The sequence below is a fragment of the Amyelois transitella genome, chromosome 25, assembly GCF_032362555.1.
Source record: "Amyelois transitella isolate CPQ chromosome 25, ilAmyTran1.1, whole genome shotgun sequence".
Lineage (NCBI taxonomy): Eukaryota > Metazoa > Arthropoda > Insecta > Lepidoptera > Pyralidae > Amyelois > Amyelois transitella.
Genome location: NC_083528.1, coordinates 6,858,691 through 6,874,474, shown reverse-complemented (window position 1 = coordinate 6,874,474; position 15,784 = coordinate 6,858,691). Strand labels below are relative to the sequence as shown.

Here is a 15,784-nt window from a genome sequence, read left to right as displayed (position 1 = left end):
CCTATCAGCCTTTTCAAGACTGTTAGCTCTGTCTACCCCGCACGGGATATAGACGTGATTATATGTGTGAAATGTGAATGTGAGAATTGAATTGCTGATTGTGGTATCTAGTGACCGGAGGGCTAGAAATTATAATGGGTCAAAGAATCAATAGCACTGCTGCCAGACTTCTGGACACACTGGGAAAGTTGAATCTATGCAGAGACTGTACAAAATCTAAATTTAATTTTAGTTTATAATCATCTTGGTTTTTCTTTTTTATAAGTAGGTTTTAGTTTTAATTTTGCTCATTCCAAAAGAAAAATTAAGTTTCTTTAGCGTATCTTTAGCAATATTATAAAGCGGAAGAGTTTGTTTGTTTGTTTGTTGGAACGCGCTAATCTCAGGAACTACTGGTTCGAATTGAAAAATTCTTTTCGCGTTGAACAGACCATTATTCTAGGAAGGTCATAGGTTATATTACATCACGCTGCAACTATAAGGAGAAAAGAAATAATGGAAAATGTGAAAAAACGGGAAAAATTATTCATGCTCAAGAGGTTCAATGATGCCCAAAATAATATTCCACGCGGACGAAGTCGCAGGCACAGCTAGTAGAGTATAAATAACATTTGGCCTACAACAGACTTTAAAGCGATATACAGTAAAGAAATATGTAAAACCTTCACATGCCGTAAAATATTCTGTTCAATATTTCTGTTTAATATTTCAGGTTGACTAAGCAGATATACAAGGAAAGTGTGGAGGGAAAGGTCGGAGTGGGAAGACCTAGACGAACGTATCTTGATCAAATTAAGGACGTCCTGGTAAAGGGTCAGGTCAAAAGTACCCGAAACCGCCGAGCTTGCATGAAGAGAGTTATGAATGTGGATGAAGCGAAGGAAATATGCAGAGATCGTGGCAAGTGGAAAGAGGTAGTCTCTGTCTACCTCTCCGGGAAAGAGGCGTGATTTTATGTATGTATGTTAATATTTTTTGGCTACAAAGCGTATGTTTGTAAAAGGAAGTGAAGCCTGAATCTTACAAACTTTACAAAAACCACATAAAAGCATACATTGATCAAGTTGCTGCGTCGCTTGGTGACTGGATCCAGGCCCAGGTACATCCTCGTGGAGACGTCCGCTACCCGGCTGGCTGCTTCCAAGGTAGCGCCATAATCCTGGAAAACCAGAATGACTTTAAACACAAGTAAACATTTTTCAAAATGTCCATGAATCTGAGAACTTTTCAATGAAATCTGAAATGAATAACAAAAACATACATAATTATATATAATCACGTCTATATCCCTTGCGGGATAGACAGAGCCAACAGTCTTGAAAAGACTGATAGGCCACGATGAGCTGTTTGGCTTAATGTTAGAATTGAGATTCAAATAGTGACAGGTTGCTAGCCCATCGCCTAAAAGAAGAATCCCAAGTTTAAAAGCCTATCCCTTAGTCACCTTTTACGACATCCATGGGAATGAGACGGAGTGGTCCTATTCTTTTTTATCGGTGCCGGGAACCACACGGCACAAACAAAATACTCGTCACAATAAGTAACATCTATACGACACATATTTTGGATCCTATGTAATTACCTAATTTATTCTGTCTTAAGTTTAATAAGATGATTTAGATTTTAAAAATAAAAATAGGTAAAAAAACTTTTTAAGTTAAACGGTTTTATGTTAAACATACATTGCAATGTTTAATATAAATGTACTAAAAACCAAAAAATAATAAAATAGATACAGTCGTGGGAATTATAAACATATGCATAGACTAGACTAAAATAAAACCGTGGGGCACGTCAATTGTCTACAATCGTTGATTAAAATGTTTGTTTTGTAATGTTACACTATAATTAGGATTTTATTTAGGATAGAACGATTAAAGACAAACTACGAGCAGTGAAACGATTCCTCGCTAGCCAGCAAAATAGTAAGTAATTTGCGCACCGTCTGCGGGCCAACTGCCTAACGACGAATTAAACGATTCTTCTATCGCACATTAAGTCTATAATTTGTAGACAATTGACGTGCCCCACGGTTTTATTTTAGTCTAGTCTATGCATATGTTTATAATTCCCACGACTGTATCTATTTTATTATTTTTTGGTTTTTAGTACATTTATATTAAACATTGCAATGTATGTTTAACATAAAACCGTTTAACTTAAAAAGTTTTTTTACCTATTTTTATTTTCTAGTTTTTAGTTTTTTTGTTTTTGTAACGAATAAACTCAAAAACTACTGGACCGATTTGAATGAAATTTGGCACAGGGATAGACTTAACCTTCAGGAGTAACATAGGCTACATTTTATCCCACTGCTTAGATTTTAATTTTGAATAGTAAATTGTATTCTACTTGTTGAGACCTTTCATTTGATACCCATGTTGATGGGATTGATAAAACCTAAGTTATCCGCCATTTTGTAGAGGCCGCCATCTTGGATTTCAATTTTTTATAGTATATTGTATTCTGCTTGTTGAGCCCTTTCATTTGATACCCATATTGATGGGATTAATGAAACCTAAATTATCCGCCATTTTGTAACGGCGGCCATCTTGAATTTATAATGATAATGAATAAACATAATTATATTGTCACCAAAATCCAAAGTGTATACAAAATTTCAGATTAATCGGTTGACAGGAAGAGGGTGAAATTTGAATTACTAAATTTGACCCAAGAATAAATAAAACAAACGGGGTGAGCTAAATAAAACCGTTTAAAAATAAATATACTCTAAAAAATATACAACTCTAAACAGTGCTATTATCGTGTTTGGTAAAAAAATTACGCGCCAAAATTTGAATTTCTTTCAACATTCTTTTTTTTTTCAAGTGGCCAGCATCAGCCTAAAACATTATCTACCGATGCGTATGAAGGGCAATTCACTTGGCTTACGATTTCTGGGCTATTCACGTGCTGAGTAAGCGAGTTCATGCAGTCGATGAGTTCTTGCAACTCGTCCAGCATTCTCTTCCTCGTTCCATCATCCAAGTCCTTCTTCACCGTCTCGTTAATACCTGTGAATTCAACATATCACGTACCTATTTGTGCTCTACAAGGAAGCCACGTAGTTATGCGCTTAATGATTGTATTGACATTTAGAAAAATTTATATATGTAATATTAGTGAATAATATGATATAATATAAGATAGAACTCTTTCCAATTGACCTGCTTTTACAAAATGTCGTCATGTGCAAAAGAAGATGTTGTTACAGGAATAGAAAAGGGTATGTTAAGATAGTTTGGTCATGTGGAGAGGATGAATAAAAGCAGGTTAACTAAACAGATATACAAGGAGAGTGTGGAGGGAAAGGTCGGAATGGGAAGACCTAGACGAATGTATCTTGCTCAAATTATCCTTAATTAAGGACGTCCTGGCAAAGGGTCAGGTCAAGAGTACCCGAAACTCCCGAGCTTGCATGAAGAGAGTTATGAATGTGGATGAAGCGACGGAAGTATGCAGAGGATTCCCCTCCGGGAAAAAGGCGTGATTTTATGTATGTATGTTTCGTATTAAAGGAAGATATTTACTTACCAGAAATAATTAAAGGCATGTCACTTTCCATACCGCTCACTGTATTTCTAATTTCGTCTCGATTTGAACCTATAAAAAAATCAAATAAAGTATTTATTAATGAAGAGAAGGATCATAAATTAAAAATGAGTAATTTTCCACTTACCTTCCTCAGTGTTGATCAAGTTGACGACCTTCACCGAGTTGGAGTTCATTTTGTTGAGTTTTCTCACGAAGTCCAAAGACACTCCCTTGCGGTGCGCCACTTCGCCAGTCTGCAAAGATGAGTTTGATCATGGGAATCGGAAAATACTAAGTCTCTAATTATTCAATTAATAGTGTTTGCATGAGAAATATACAGACAGACAGACAAATACTCTACAAACGTTCTACCCGAAACCTTGCATGAAGAGAGTTATGAATGTGGATGAAGCGAAGGAAGTATGCAAAGATCGTGGCAAGTGGAAAGATGTAGTCTCTGCCTACCCCTTCGGGAAAGAGGCGTGATTTTATGTATGTATGTATAGTCGTTCTATGGCTAAAGGTTTCAATTTTTATTTCAATTTCCTTACTAACTTATAATTCTTAGATGGTAACCACGCTTATTCAATGGAAGCAGTGATTACATCTTACCATTTGCCACGATCCCTGCTTTCTTATTTGTTTCATAATACATTCTGCAAATTTTCATGCAAACTTGTCGGTTTTAAAGTTGACCTGTCTATTCGCCACAACGTGCCCTGATTTGATCAAAATTGTTCATCTAGGCCTTCCCATTCCAATATTTTTATTTACACTTAACTCACTTGTATAATTGTCGTGCTAACCTGCTTTCATTCATTCTCTCACTCACTCATGACTCAACCGTCGATCCCAAACTATCACGTAAATATCTTTCCTATAACATACATACACATATGGTCACGTCTATGTCCCTTGCGGGGTAGACGGAGCCAACAGTCTTGAAAAGACCGAATGGCCACGTTCAGCTATTTGACTGAATGATAGAATTGAGATTCAAATAGTGACAGGTTGCTAAACCATCGCCTAAAAGAAGAATCCCAAGTTTGTAAGCCTATCCCTTAGTCGCCTTTTACGACATCCATGGGAAAGAGATGATGTGGTCCTATTCTTTTTTGTATTGGTGCCGGGAACCACACGGCACACTTTCCTATAATTATTTACATTATGAAACTCACAATAGTGTACTGCTGGTTGCTCATCGTGTTGCTGATGATCATTTGCTGAACCGTCACCAGCTGCGTACCCTGGCTCACTGGCTGACCTGAACATAAATAACACACGTATTATCACATCTTTGTCCACTACGGGGTAGACAGAGCTAACAACCTCGCTAAGACTGAAAGACCACATTCAGCTGTGTGGCTTCATTAGAGAATTGAGATTCAAATATTGGTAGATTGCTAGCTCATCGAACTCTAAGTTTATTAGCCTATCCCTTAGTCGCCTTTGACGATATCCATGGAAAAATAATTAAGTGGTCATATTCTAAAATCAAGGGAACCACACGGTACTTCACTAAAATACTAGTTATTAGTTGGATATATTTGATATAATAATGAAAATCGACAAACATTAATGCTAGACCCTTAATATAGGAGCCCTAAATGCTCTTTTAGACAAGTTTACCATGGACGTAGATTTTTCTTCCAGAGATTCGCCTGATTTCTCTTGATTTTGTAATATGAGTTAAGTTCCCCTGCAAAGGTTGCGAAGGTCTGATAGGTATCGCTTCGTATAAAAACCTGACTCACCCAATCCAGGGACGTGGTCGTAAAGGCGCATTCCAGGCACCTCTGCAGAAAGCTGAGATTGTTACCAGTGCTACCTAACGCCAGGAGAAAGAAGAAGATTCCTCTGATATCTCTCGACTTTGCCATAATTTCTTTCATTTAGAAACAGAAGCAAAAAATCTAGAAGCTACAGAAGACTAAAGGCTAATAAGTCCTTTTCATTACCTGGGACGTATGACAAGATCTTCGTGGGTCCCACGAAAGTCTCTTCGACGATTTTCGAAGGATTATTCTTCACGTGCTGAATAATATGAGCTCTGAAATTAAAACTCATGTTATTCATTTATTTCAGCCAAAGTAAAGTTGTGCATACCACTAAATACTGTCTAGTTATTTCAAAAAAGGCGATTGAAAACATACAAAGTAATTGCCGTGTGGTTCCCGGCACCAATACAAAAAAAGAATAGAACCACTCCATCTCTTTCCCATGGATGTCGTAAAAGGCGACTAAGGAATAAGCTTACAAACTTGGGATTCTTTTTTAGGCGATGGGCTAGCAACCTATCGCTATTTGAATCTCAATTCTATCATTAAGGCAAATAGCTGAACGTGGCCATTCAGTCTTTTCAAGACTGTTGGCTCTGTCTACCCCTCAAGGGACGTCGGCCCCCTCAAGACGACGTGACCACATGTTTGTATGTATGTATGCAAAGTAATTGAAAACTGTTTCAAAACGTGGCGTTATCACTTCTCTATAGTATCATCATGTCACCTTAGGTCGTACCCATGTTATACCACCACCCTAAGGATTACCCGCCGAACACCTCCCCGTATAGGTACCTCGTCTGCGCAACCACGACCACTCTGACAAGAGTGTTTGACTAAGAAGTTAAGACTAAGGTTTACTACATAAAGCGACTTCTGTCTGGTCGGGCCTCGGCAAACTTTGCAAGTAAATACAACACGTATATATATGGTCACGTCTATATCCCTTGCGGGGTAGACAGGGCCAATAGTCTTGAATGGCCACGTTCATTTATTTGGCTTAATGATAGAATTGAGATTCAAATAGTGACAGGTTGCTAGCCAATCGCCTAAAAAAGAATCCCAAGTTTGTAAGCATAGGTATCCCTTAGTCGCCTTTTACGACATCCATGGGAAAGACATGGAGTGGTCCTATTCTTTTTGTATTGGTGCCGGGAACCACACGGCACAACACGTGTTATGGTGGATTATGGTTACAAATCCAGTTGCCAGATAGTTCTAGTAATAGATATGTCATTAGAAGTTTTATAATAATATCTCCAACCCCGGTACACTGACCTGGCCATCTGTACACTGTCCTCCATGACAGCATGGCCGTCGTTCATGTTGATGTTCCGAGCCCCCGCTAATCGTTTGGCTATGATGTCGATGTAGCCTTGCAGGATGTCCCTGATGCGAACTGCGTCGTTGGTTTTTACACAATACTCCTTGTCACTATAACAAATTTTTGGTATTATGTTATCATTGTCTCCTCCTGGTGACTCCTGGAGAATGCTGGCATCGAATTACTTCTTTTAACTTATGCTTTCATTAACAAAAATGTGGAAGTAAGACTCCCAAGAGAATATATATAGATGATGTTATGGATTCGAAATGTAATGTTATGTGTTATTTTTCCTTTTTGGTCATCCCAACAGATAGGAAAGTCACAAAATTTATTTTCCCAGACTTAACCAGTACTCCACAAAACTTTTAGAGAACTATTGACCAGAAGATGTGACATCCTAATTTTATGATCAAGAAATCCACAATAATATTGTATATCACAATAAAATAGGTATTAGAAGAAAGTGCATGCATACATACATAATTATATCACGGCCTTACCCTTTACAGGGTTACTGATAGATTCAGCTGTTAATTAAAATTGACAGGTTGCTAGCCTATCGCCTAAAAGAAAAATAACATGTTTGACAGCCTTTCCCTTAATAGGCTTTTATAATCAGCAAGGGCAAAATTTCATCACGATCTGATAAGTCCCTTTGAAATACATTATTAGGCATGATGTATTTCAAAGGAACTTACAGCTTTTGCGTAGCTCTTAAAAATAAGATAAAACCACACCTGTAATCCCCAAAGTTGAGGGTGAAAGTGTGCGACTTCCCGACCTGGTACGACTTGACCTGGGTCAGCGGCCACGCCTGCAGGATCTCCTTGGTCTCCTCGTCCAGCCGCAGGACGGCGTTGGCGCTGATGCCAAGCAGACGAGGCACCAGCTTTTTCTTGCCTTTTTGTTGTTTCTCCTGATGAAAACGTATCAGTAAAATATATAAACTCACCATTTAAAGACTTAGGATGACTCAGAAAAGAGGAGTAAATATGGGAATTGATAATGATCGTCGTATTCAAAATGGTCCAAGTGTCATCAGTCTAATGAACAGCCCCACTGCTGAAGTATAAGCATCGGTCACTAAGCTTGCAAGGCGAGTTGGATGTAGTACCTAGTGTTTTACGAATATTTTTTGAGTTAAAATCTCATCTCATATGTTGTTTAGGTCCTTATCTTGAATCGTGAAGAACCCAAGACGTTTCATGATGAACGAACGACGTTCTAAACCAAGTTGGGTTACGAAGATCAGATGGCTAACGTCTGCAAATCCTTTAATATTCTACTACTCGATAGCAGTCATAAGGTAGACCCTTCTTCCTCCGCTTATCTAGAAAGCACGCAACCCAGAAAACCACCAGCCGGTTAATGGTTGAATTTGATAAATTTGTGAGATAATTCCTTCAAACCTTTACAACAAAAAATGTGACGCCGTAAGTGGGCAGCTCCCTGGCGGTCTTGGTGTACAAGTGCTTCGCTTCCAGATCGCTCAGACCCTGGTGCTTCTGATATTCCTTGAGGATCTTCTTCTCCAGCCCGCTTCTGTTCGCCATATTGTCGGGCAGTAATTCTTTGTAGCTATTTGGAAAATCGTGATTATTAGTGTTTTAGCTTTTATTTTAGGACTAGCTGTGTCCGAAACTTCTTCCGCGTGGAATAGTTATTTAGGGCATCATGTGAAAAAAAAATTTGTTTGTGGTAACTAAAAATATGTTCTCCCACACATTCCACCTGCAAATGTAAGTTGGTACGCACAATATTGAGTGATTTACCATGTTATTTTAATATCATGGACTTCTTTTTAATATCATGGAATTCCCCTTCCCCCCCAAATATGACCCCCCATATACAGATTTCATCTGCTCACGTCACACCTCTGTGTTTGGGTCACAGGAATTGATATGTGTACCAAATTTCAACTTAATCGGTCTAATAGATTCGGAGATAATTGACTGTAAGCGACGGACGGACAGACACACGAGTGATCCTATAAGAGTTCCGTTTTTGTTTTCAGACGTACGGAACCCTAAAAAGGGAAAAATTATTCATCCTTGAGGGTTTCACTCAAGAGGTGATGTTATATAGCCTAAAGCCTTATTCGATAAATGGTCTATTCAACGTAAAATGAATTTTTCAATTCGAACCGTTCGGACGAAGTAGTTCCTGAGATTAACGCGTTTAAACAAACAAACAGCTTTATAATATTAGTATAGATTAGATATTAGTGTTTTAGCTTTTATTTAAGGATCTAAATGGAGATTTTCGAGTAGAAATAAGTAGGATTATAGTATTGTTCAAATCTTATTGTCTTCCTGACAATGATTTTGAGATGATAACTAGAAAAAATTATGATTTGTTCTATGTTATTCTGGGTAGCGCTGGCGATACCCGTTACTCCTCGCGTAGCTATGTCATCTCCGAATGATAAATAAGAGCAAGATGATGTATCTTAAGGTAAGGATGTCAGCTATAGAAAATCCATAATATCTGTCTGCTAGTGGCATGACAGCAGGGTGGCAGGGCGGTGATAATGTTCTACTCACTGTTCCAAATAGCCGGTTTTATGTTTCTCCTCTTGATAGTCGCCATATTGGATTTGACACTGGAGTCCGGCGAATTCACAAGCTGTGAAATAAAATATCTTTCTTTTGACAAGTGTAAACTTATTTAGGCAGGTAGGTAAGGAGGTAGTCTCTGCCTACCCCTCCGGGAAAGAGGCGTGATTTTATGTATGTATGTAAACTTATTTTGTTACATAAAAATTATGAAATCCCTTTTTATACATACAAACATACATAAAATCACGCCTCTTTGCCGGAGGGGTAGGCAGAGACAACATCTTTCCACTTGCCACGATCTTTGCATACTTCCTTCGCTTCATCCACATTCATAACTCTCTTTAAAATTCAAAATTTTTTTCAAAATTCAAAATTTTTATTCATTATTATAGGATACTATATATCGCTTAATAATTGTCGTTTGGTTTAACAACATTGGTTGACGTCAAATAAATTACTTAAAAACTAAGTTTACTGCTTCATGCAAGCTCGGCGGTTTCGGGTACTCTTGACCTGACCCTTTGCCAGGACGTCCTTAATTTGATCAAGATACGATCGTCTAGGCCTTCCCACTCCGACCTTTCCCTCCACACTCTCCTTGATGTGGATCCTCACAGTGGTCCTATTCTTTTTTTATTGGTGCCGGGAACCACACGGCAAACAAAACTCTTTCTCATGCCCCTTGAAGCCCCTAAAAAAATCTAATTATCAATTAGGATGGTCTAGCAACCTGTTACTAAGAATTGAATCTCAATTCCATCATTAAGCCAAGCAGCTGACCGTGGCCTTTCAGCCATTTGATGACGACTCTTGGCTCTGTCTGCCCCGCAGGAGATGTAGACGTGATCATATGGTATGTTTATGTAAGTAGGTTATGCCTATGTTCATCCAATTAGTGTTTTATACCACTAGTCGTATCGACACCAGCAGGAAAAATACACGAACCAAATACCTAGAAGATAATGAAAGGAAAAAATTGGGAAATAGGTAAGTAATTATAAGAACATTTTTAGAAAATATTTATTAAACTTAACTAGTTGAATTGTATAATTAATAAAGAAAAAGCTTATCTTCATATTTTCTTACAAAGTATGTAATAGCAGAGAGCGGCCATTTTGTTTTTGTATTTTATTGAACACACTCACGTCAAAACGATATAGACACCACGAGTGACGTTTTGGGGAACAGATAGGTGTCTATTAATATATATAATATAATAAATGAATTTATTCTAAAAACTTTGTCATATCCTTAGCTTCAGTGGGAATTGAATAATTGGGTTTATTAATCTTGTATTTTCTCATCACAAATAAAAAATACAAATCATTCCTTGCTTTGAAAATTTGATTGGCCCCGTATAAGCACATGGCTTCAACCATTATCAATTTACAAAATCACAATTCTAAGCGTGCATTCCTCAATGTAGAAGTCTCTCATTCACCTATTAGAATCGCTAACACCCTCATCTTTATCGACTATTTGTTGCAACTCATAATCCTGCACCACTTGAAATATCTTACTCTTCGCCTGATTCAAATAATACGGAGTAAATTTCCTCAGAGTCGACCCAATTGTGATCAAAAATACGTCTAAGGGATCAGCCTGGTTCAAGTCTTGACTTAAACTTTCGAAATTACTTTTCATTGTTTTATTTCCAATCATTACCCTCTCTTTACTGTCTTCTACGTATTCACTAACAAATTCTGCGTTTGGTAGTTCTATTTCTGCTTCTTCCTCCAGATATTCAGTGTAGTCCTCTCCAGAGGGAGTCCCTATGTCCCTAAAAAAGGGGAGCATAAAAGATAGTTCCTCCTCGTATTTGTACAGATGCCGCCGTAAATTCTTGTGGTTGATGCGGTCTTTCAATTTCTTCCTCATCATGTCACGCATGTTTATCCAACGGGATTTGCAAATTTGACCTGGAAACAATTTAAAAAAATTAATTAATCATCTGTTTGCATTCTAGGTAGGTAGGTTATTAATATGGATGGCACGGTTGTCAGACAATTTTAAAAGTTCGTCAACTTGTTTTTTTATACTTGTTTTTATAAATTTTTATTTTTTTTATATACTGTAAGAAGTTACGTGCGTAAAAATAGCGCCTATTGGATTATGTTAGGCAAAACTGTTTAGGTACATAAATTAATTTAAGTAGGTACCAATAAATACTTTACTACTACATGATCTTGATATGTGATCGATAGTCTCAGTAAAATAGCTTTTGCCATATAATTTTGATAGGCTTCATACCCAAGTCTACCCCGTAGCCCGTAGGGGAACCATAAATAATAATGAACCAAAGTATTGCACTAAAAAAATGTAACAATCTTTTTCACTGAAAATCTATCGACGTTACCTACATTTTCTGACGCACTAGTAACACATTACCTACACACCAGAATTGACTCCTAATGTTTATATTTTGAGTAAATTAAACGAAATGCATTAAAAACAACAAACTCACCAGGCCTGTTCAGCTCGTCTCCAATTTTCTGCCAAACCACCTCCCTTGCGTCATAATCCATATATTTCGGATGCTTTTCATTGTATATCATAGGATTATCCTTAACTAGTTTCAATAATTTCACATCCAGAGTTTTATTGAAAGGCAACGGCATCGTCCCGTTGACGTCCCGTGCAGACTGACGAGTCGGGGACAGATCTCGTATAGCTCGGCACGGGACGGCAACGCGTCGGGTTGTATTCGTACGTAACTCGTATGCATTCATTTGGCGCGAACTGATTTTGGTAGCCGGTTGTTGAGTCACCACATGAGTAAATATAATCCAAATAAGTGTATCCTCTTAAAATATTTTATCGTGAGTCTTTTATTTCAGTCATGAAGTACAATAGCTTTTGACCTATGGGACAGAGTTATTAATTTATTAACATAATATCGTAAAATAGGTAAACTACAATTTATTTTCATACTTTCTTAGGTACCTACCATTTTGTGCCCTTTATTCAAACCGTATTAAAAAAATTAAACTGTTTTTTGCATTATGTATGTCAAACATTTCATTTCCACCATTATATTAGGTAGATATGTACCATTACAATAGTTTGCGCTCAAAATAATTATCAACATAAAATGTGATTAAAAATCCGTATACACGTTCCTATAAACGCAACCAAGATTAACGCCAGAAATTATTACCATGATAAAAATCCTTACTCATGTGGCAACATATCGTCATCACGCTCGTCACGTATAGTGCGCGAAAGAGAATGACTATCGTTATCAAAACGAGGCATTGGGAGTGCGAAACGAGGCGAGCGAGCGAAAGCGCGCGCGACGCGATATGCACGAAGCGGCAACGCTTCATTGTTTGCGAAAACCGGTCTCGTTTAGAGCCACATTATTGACAATAATATCTATATTATGTTGTTGAAAAAACTTTACGTCTACAAGGATAAATTACAACAAGAAAATATATTTTATGTGTCAAACTGTGAAGTTATTTTTTTCCATGGCGACGTCACGATACACTGACGTGTAACGTGCCGAGTTGACATTGTCATCGATCCAACGGTGAAAACAGTACTAATATAACTCGATCGAAATAATACCTGTATGTATCATAAGCGTAACGTTTTAATTACGTATAAAAAATCCTTACTTTTTGTAAATATTATTTTGATTATTGATATTGCATGATTAAGTTAACAAAGCATATATGTATTTTTTGAACTTGACCTAATAAGTTGGATAGTTCAAAAAAATAATGTTCGGTACCAATGGTCTTCCTTTAGTTGTATTATACGGATAGCGTGTATGAGATCCCGGTATTTTAAAATAGCCATTCCCTAGTCTAAAATGCCAGTTATTAATACTTAACGTAGCGCAGTTAAGATTAAATACAAAAACAATTTATATTTTACGAAAGATATAATGTCTCCGGCTGTTTCACACTAACGTCATTCGTTTTCTGTACAATTTGTTGTAAATCATGTTCCTGCACTACTGCAAATATTTTACTTTTAGCCAAATTCAGGTGATATGGTGTAAACGTCTTCAGAGTCGCTCCGATGCTGATTAAAAACGCGTCTACAGGATCAGCAGGGTCAAAACCTTCAGTTGTAGTAGCAGTTGTTTCGTTTATACTCGCTGCGATCGGCAATTCATCTTCTTCATCATCATCATCTTCCTCTTCATAAGTTCGTTTTTTCTTTCTTTTAGAACATTTCTTTTTAGTTCTCACTTCCTTTTTGACAGGTTTTTCCATCTCATCGCTGTCATTATTTTCATCCATCATGGCTGTATCATCTATACCATTATCATTGTCATCGTTCCAGTTTTGTTCACTTTTGTCGTCGGATTCGAACTCGCAGCTTTGTATGTTGACGTCTCTGTAGAAGGGCCTCATGAATGTCAGCTCATTCTCGTATTTGTATAAACGACCCCGGTTTTGCGGTGTGATTAATTTCTTTCTCAATATCCTCCTGTTTACATCGCGGATGTTTATCCAACGTAATTTGCAATCAGCAGCTGAAAAACAAATTATTTTAAAAAATTAAATAATTTAATTATCATTTTAACAACAGGATATTCTATATCCATAAAAACTGTATGAGGTAGGTATTTTTTTTATCTTTATTCAATATTTGAAAAAGTTTCATAGTAAGAACAAGTTATAAGAAATAAAGGTAGGTACCTATAGTAATAAGAATTGTATAGGAAATACCAATTCAGAAATAATAGTAGTTATGAAAATATTTAAAAACATTGCCTAACATTAATATAGGTATTAGTTGACATTGCAATAAAAACAATCAAACGTGTGATTTCCGATCGAGTTCAAATGGTAGGTACTCACCCGGTCGTTTCAACTCGTCCCCGATCATCTGCCACGCCACTTCCCTCGCGTTGAAATCCATATATTTCGGATGATTGAAGTCATACAACACCTCATTGGCTTTCACTAATCGTATGAGGTCCAAATCTAGTTTTTCGTGGAACATTTTCTTACGATCCATATCGCGTCTGGGACGCGGCATTGCTTGCACGAGTCGACGTGCGGTCGTGACGGAATCGTGGTCGGTACTAAACGCGGTCGTTTCTCAGTCGACGATCGATCCAAACTATAGTGAGGTCGTGTTCATAGCGGCATAGTGATGCCTCTTTTACTTTTTTTTTTTTTTTTTTTTTATACGCTAAATTGTTTTGAGGGAAATATATTATTTGGTTAAAGGGTAGCCTCTTTTACTTGCGTGAAAAAGTTTTGTGTTAATTTTTATAGACTTGTCTAAACTGATTATTAAAGATCGGACTAGGTAGATTGAATTGGGGTTAATGAACTGAAAAGTATATATTGACATGCCTCCGTCCGGGATTGCGGATTTGTAAATTCTTAAGATTTATTCCGGAATTTTTACAAGCGGGATGAAGAATAGAATAGTGGTAGCTGTTTTCCCCCGACTTAGTTCACGTAAATTGTAATCCTATGTTACCCGCGGAAAATGTAGTTTACTGTAAGTGTAAGTACTGAAATAGAATCCCGGAAAAGAGGCTTATCCATGTTATGCTTTCTATGGTAATTCATGATGCAAGTACATAAAATCAATCTACCTATTCCGATCTCTGCTGATTATGTTGCCCCGTGTATTTTTACACAAGTCATGTTCAGTTTATTGTAGTTGTTCGAACACCTAAAGTTGAATTTTTAAGGGCAAGTTTACGTTTTTTTTTTATATATTTAGTTTTGTAGTTTTAGAGATTCACAATTTTGTAATTTTAATTTTTTTTATTTTTTAGTTTTGCACGAAATCTTTTTTATTTTATTTCATAACAATATAAATAAAAAATAAAATAGATAAATAAAAATGTTTATTTAGGTAACAAAGGTAAGTACATAACACAAGTTGTGGGAGTCTCCTTTAAAGCAAATTTTGCTTGTGCCAGGAGGCACCGCTCTTTCATAACATAGCAATTATTATTACTGCTAAATAAACTGTTAATTTAAAAAGGTAAAACCAAAGCAACTGTGAACGCTCCCTAACAAATAACAAGAATAGAGAATATGGGCGGGTGCGTCGTCGGGCAGCGGCCAGTCCGGTCGGCGTCGGAACGATTTGCATCTGTATAATTTTAAAGTTACGATACGACTATTTCTGAATAAAGGTTTTTTTTTTGCTTTCTTTCTTTTAATTTATTATTAAGGGCACTGCATATCACTTAATAATTGTCTTATCTTTTGGTTTCACAACATTGGTTGACGTCAAATAAATTACTTAAAACTAAGTTTACTGCCGCTTCCAAATGAATGAATCTCAATTCTATCCTTAAGGCAAGCTGAACGTGGTCTATCAGTCTTTTCAAGGCTGTTGGCTCTGTCTACCCCGCAAGGGATATATATAGTGACAATATGTATGTAATAGCAATAACTTTTTTGTACTGAATGTAGATGGGTTTGCGAAAATACACTTTGGTTTAATTTACGGAGGAGAAGCATTTATATTTTTAGTACCTAGGTACTCATCTCCTGATCTAGACCTAGATAAGGAGGATGGGACAGGGTTTTTTTTTATTTAAAATTTAATAACGCAATTTTTTATTTGTTTAGCTTTTTAATGCCAGTGCGAAT

At 36.9% G+C, this 15,784-nt stretch overlaps 3 protein-coding genes across 4 annotated transcripts in view; all 3 read right to left on the bottom strand.

Moving 5' to 3' along the window:
* LOC106136531 (talin-1) overlaps positions 1-15,784 on the bottom strand; it is a 76,672-nt gene that overhangs the window by 54,526 nt on the left and 6,362 nt on the right. For both annotated transcript variants that reach the window (XM_060951568.1, XM_060951569.1), the window contains exons 7-16: positions 9,186-9,267; positions 8,052-8,220; positions 7,380-7,558; positions 6,594-6,749; positions 5,496-5,587; positions 4,716-4,801; positions 3,683-3,791; positions 3,538-3,606; positions 2,896-3,017; positions 1,055-1,159 (exon numbers count right to left, since the gene is read on the bottom strand). In XM_060951568.1, coding sequence (XP_060807551.1) covers positions 1,055-1,159; positions 2,896-3,017; positions 3,538-3,606; positions 3,683-3,791; positions 4,716-4,801; positions 5,496-5,587; positions 6,594-6,749; positions 7,380-7,558; positions 8,052-8,220; positions 9,186-9,267 — 1,169 coding nt within the window. The remainder of the gene's footprint in view (positions 1-1,054; positions 1,160-2,895; positions 3,018-3,537; positions 3,607-3,682; positions 3,792-4,715; positions 4,802-5,495; positions 5,588-6,593; positions 6,750-7,379; positions 7,559-8,051; positions 8,221-9,185; positions 9,268-15,784) is intronic.
* On the bottom strand, positions 10,243-11,869 carry LOC106136530 (uncharacterized). The gene is made up of 2 exons (XM_013337108.2): positions 11,665-11,869; positions 10,243-11,119 (listed from the first exon to the last, which is right to left on the bottom strand). Exons 1-2 carry the CDS (start codon positions 11,816-11,818, stop codon positions 10,638-10,640), a joined length of 636 nt encoding a protein of 211 aa, XP_013192562.1. The 5' UTR covers positions 11,819-11,869; the 3' UTR covers positions 10,243-10,637.
* LOC106136529 (uncharacterized) lies at positions 12,933-14,261 on the bottom strand. Its single transcript, XM_013337107.2, has 2 exons — positions 14,018-14,261; positions 12,933-13,689 (listed from the first exon to the last, which is right to left on the bottom strand). The coding sequence occupies exons 1-2, from the start codon at positions 14,196-14,198 to the stop codon at positions 13,079-13,081; spliced, it is 792 nt and encodes a 263-aa protein (XP_013192561.1). The 5' UTR covers positions 14,199-14,261; the 3' UTR covers positions 12,933-13,078.